The 4,047-nt window shown below is 61.6% G+C and overlaps 1 protein-coding gene across 3 annotated transcripts; it reads left to right on the top strand.

Annotated features, from left to right (window-relative positions):
- The first annotated feature begins 471 nt into the window (after positions 1 to 471).
- CRYAA (crystallin alpha A) lies at positions 472 to 3,797 on the top strand. Of its 3 annotated transcripts, none has more exons than XM_063110902.1 (4): positions 472 to 660; positions 959 to 1,027; positions 2,312 to 2,434; positions 3,588 to 3,797. In XM_063110902.1, the coding sequence occupies exons 1-4, from the start codon at positions 472 to 474 to the stop codon at positions 3,795 to 3,797; spliced, it is 591 nt and encodes a 196-aa protein (XP_062966972.1). The 3 variants fall into 3 exon arrangements, with proteins under 3 accessions (XP_062966972.1, XP_062966964.1, XP_062966980.1); XM_063110894.1 differs by having other exon boundaries at positions 959 to 1,045; XM_063110910.1 differs by lacking the exon at positions 959 to 1,027.
- The last annotated feature ends 250 nt before the right edge of the window (positions 3,798 to 4,047 follow it).

The raw sequence follows: 4,047 nt of genomic DNA, 5'->3' as shown, positions 1-4,047 counted from the left end.
TGATTTTGGAGACTACTTTGTCTAACCTCCATGTCTAAGTTTCCTTGTCTGTGAAATGGGTATGAGTGGCTCCTCCTGGGGTGGCTGTGAGAACTGGCACAGTCCTTGGCACGTAGCACCCCTGCCCAGTAACTGGGGGATGAGAATGTTCTCTGACCCTCAAGGCCAGAGTCAGGGATGGGACCCTCCTGGTGGCCCAAAGGTGCCAGGCAGCTGTGCTGAGTCCAGCCTCTGTGTTGGTCAGCACAGCACCTCTGGGGACGGGAGTGGCGGGCGCTTGGCCAGCTGGGTTTCTGCTGACTGGGCAGCCTCCTTCATGAGCTCATGCCTTTCCAGAGAAATCCCCTTAATGCCTCCATTCTGTGAGGACGTATTTAGGGAGGCTGGCCCTCCAGCTCCCCACTGCGCTGCCCAGAGGCCCCTGCCCTGACTCCTCGCCAGCTGCGGGTCCCTGCTGTGCCGACACTGAACATGGACGTCACCATCCAGCACCCCTGGTTCAAACGCGCACTGGGGCCCTTCTACCCCAGCCGGCTGTTCGACCAGTTTTTCGGCGAGGGCCTCTTTGAGTACGACCTGCTGCCCTTCCTGTCCTCCACCATCAGCCCCTACTACCGCCAGTCCCTCTTCCGCACTGTGCTGGACTCCGGCATCTCTGAGGTAAGGCCAGCCTGTGGCGTACTTCTTGCTGGGCAGAGGGTGGGCCCTGGACAGAGGCAAGCTAGGGGTTCCTGAGCTGGCATCTGCTGCCCGGTGCTCTTGTCTTGTGCTGTGGAGCAGGCAGCGGCGGCCACAGGGCCACTTTCCTGCCCCGCCCCAGCGCACCAGCTTGCAGAGGCTAGGCTGGAGCCCACACAGCTCTGGCTGCCCGGCCACATGGCAGAGCCTCCCGTGCCGCTGGGGAGGGGTTGGAAGAGGAAGCCAACCTGAGCCCAACCGTTGTCTTTTCCTCCATCAGCTCATGACCCATATGTGGTTTGTAATGCACCAACCACATGCTGGAAACCCCAAGAGCAACCCTGTCAAGGCAAGTTTGATGGCAAATGCAAGCTTTCTGCGTTCGGCTGTCCTCCACACTTTTCCTTCTGTATTGAGGAAGCCTGGGTGCGGGCGGGGTACACAGTCCTGAGATCCAGACAGGAGAGACTTCCTGTCACAGTCTGCAGTAGAGCTGAAGCCCTCCTGCAGCCAGCAAGGCTCCTAGCAGGTGGACCCAGGTACCCCATCCAAGGCCAAAGGGCAGGCAATGGGACCCAGCCACCTCCTCTGCCTGAGCCACGGTGCCTTTGCCAGGGCCCATAGTTCTGGGATGCTGAGTCTCACCCCCTGCCTACAAAGCAGAAGGCTCCCCAGGCTGATCCAATAGCAGTCAACTTCTGGGAGCAGAATGCCTAAATGAATGCTCTGAGCCAGTGAAGTGCAGGGAGAGGAAGAGCGCAGGGAGAGGCTGTGGGCGGCATGGTGCTGGCAGGAAAGGCAGTCTCTTGGGGCTGCTTATGAGACCAGCTGAGGCTGGGCAGTGACCTTACTCTACATGCTTAGTTCAACCAGCCAGCCAACCCATAACCAGCCAGACCACCAGCCCCTACTGAGCTACCCAACCCCTAACCAGTGAGACCACCAGACCCTAACGAGCCACCCAACCCATAAGCAGCCAGACAGCTAATCCCTAACAAGCCAGTCAAGCCATAAACAACCCTAGCTATGACCAACCAGGCACCCAACCCATAACAAATCAATCACCCAAACATAACCAGCCATCCATCCAACCCATAACCAGCCCCCAGCCATAAACAGCCAGCCACCCAACCCGTAACAAGCCAACCAATCTATAACCAGCCACCTGACCAGTAAACAACCAGTAAACTTGTAAACATCCACCTGATCATAACAACCAGTCACTCATAACCAACCTATAATCAGCCAGTCAACTCATAACCAACTAGCCACCCAACCCATAACCAACCAGCCAGGCAACCCACAACTAGTCTGTCAACTCACAACCAGCGAGCCAACCCATTATCAACCAGGCAGTCAACCACGTGACCCCCAAGGTTCTGGAGACCAGTCAAGGGTAGTGCCTGTCTACACAGTGACACAGTCCCGGGTCCTGGAACTCTCTGCTCCACTTGGCATGTGGAAGGAGAGGCCAGCCCGAGGCATGGCCTGAGTGTTTGCCCTGATAACTGGGGAGCCAGAGCCTGACCACTCCCCACCACTGGCCTTGCCAGCCCTGGCGGGGACCACACCAGGCTCCGTACCTGAGCCAGTCACCCTCTGGGTAGCTCCACATGAGGCATTTGGGTTTCAGGTTCGATCTGACCGGGACAAGTTTGTCATCTTCCTCGACGTGAAGCACTTCTCTCCGGAAGACCTCACTGTGAAGGTGCAGGAGGACTTTGTGGAGATCCACGGCAAACACAACGAGAGGCAGGTGAGCTCAGAGACGGTTGCTGGCGTCCCTGCCCTGCCTGCACGGGGTCCTTTAACCCTGTGAGAGGGAAATGGTGCAGGAAAGCTCTCAGGGTCCCCAAATCGGCCCAGCTTCTCCACGTCAGCCTAGCATGGCCAGCCTCTCCCAGTGGCCGTGGAGGTCACTGCCATCCCTGAGCCCTTCCGGCAGGGTCAGGCAGCAGGGAGGACATGGCTCAGGGATCCAGCTTAGGGTCCCCGACTGGAGCACTACTCCCAGCTGTCACCAGCTCCATCCAAATAGTCCAGATGACAGGTGGGATAAGAAAGGACCCCACTAAATGAGAGTGCCCAAGGTGGTGTGACCTCTGAGCCAAAGTATGTTTTCAAGTGAAACCCGACATCAGGCGGTGAGCCGCGCTGGCAGCGTGGCTGGCTTTCACTGACGCTGCCAACGTGCGTGACACGTCCGCCTCAGCAGCCCTTTGCAGCCGCGCTCTTGTCATCTGGTTAACGTGAAGCAGGGCTGCGGCTCAGAGGGTCCCCGGCTGCTGCCAGCGATGTGAGGAGCCCTGGGGCTGTTGCTGGCACAGGGCGGTGGCTCCGGGCAGAGCGGCTGGAGCAGGTGGGGTCGCTGGTGTGCGCGTGCCACGTGGGTCGGCCAGGGGCTGAGCACGCCCATCAGCCAGTCTAGGGTGCCCTGGCTCCTGGCTTCAGTTTGTCGTCGTTTCTCCCCATTGGCTGCCCCTCTCACCTGAGACAGGGATGTCCCTCGAACTGCTCCAGTGCCTAGGCCCCGGAGCTTTGTCCTGGGAGCTGTGGGCTCCCGACCTGCCACCACTGTGGGGGTGGCTGGGGAGCAGGTCCGTGAAGCGGGGGCTTCCAGGGGAAGGGGAGCTTCTCCTGTGCAACTTCCCAACCCGTTAGATGACAGGGCAGAGACCCGGGGCCCGAGCAGCCGCGCGGGTCACGGGTGAGGGCAGCCCCGCCTGCAGGGCCGGCTGGTGTGCGGCCTTGGCAGCGACCCATCCGCTGTGCTCGCAGAGGCCGGGGCCGGGGCCAGTCTCAGGGGGACGCTTGCATGGGGCGCCCGGCTGTCCCGCTCTGCCCCTGAGAGCGCCGCAGGCTCGCCCCGGCCCCGGAGCCTCTGACGTGCCCTCCCCGTCCCCCGGCAGGACGACCACGGCTACATCTCCCGTGAGTTCCACCGCCGCTACCGCCTGCCTTCCAACGTGGACCAGTCGGCGCTGTCCTGCTCCCTGTCCGCGGACGGCATGCTGACCTTCTCCGGCCCCAAGGTCCAGTCCGGCCTGGACGCCGGCCACAGCGAGCGAGCCATCCCCGTGTCGCGGGAGGAGAAGCCCAGCTCTGCGCCCTCGTCCTAAGCGGGCCCGGCCTCGGCTGCCACCCCCTGCCGCCCCCACCCGTCACCGGGGCCCACGGAGAAGGCGTGCTGTTCGTCCCCTTCGCTTCCCTCCCTTCGTTTCCTTCTCATCTTCCCCTGCGGAATGAGGCTTTGAGAGAGTGGCCAGGAGAGCTCGGGGCCTCGGCCTGCGGCGCCGCGACCTCGGGTCAGCCTCGTCCTCCCGGGATGTGGGCGGTCTGAGCTCTGCAGAGAAGCCAGAAGGAGGTGAC

Source organism: Cynocephalus volans, chromosome 1, assembly GCF_027409185.1.
Source record: "Cynocephalus volans isolate mCynVol1 chromosome 1, mCynVol1.pri, whole genome shotgun sequence".
Lineage (NCBI taxonomy): Eukaryota > Metazoa > Chordata > Mammalia > Dermoptera > Cynocephalidae > Cynocephalus > Cynocephalus volans.
Note: the sequence above shows the minus strand (reverse complement) of the source record. Positions and strands in the feature narration are given on the sequence as shown.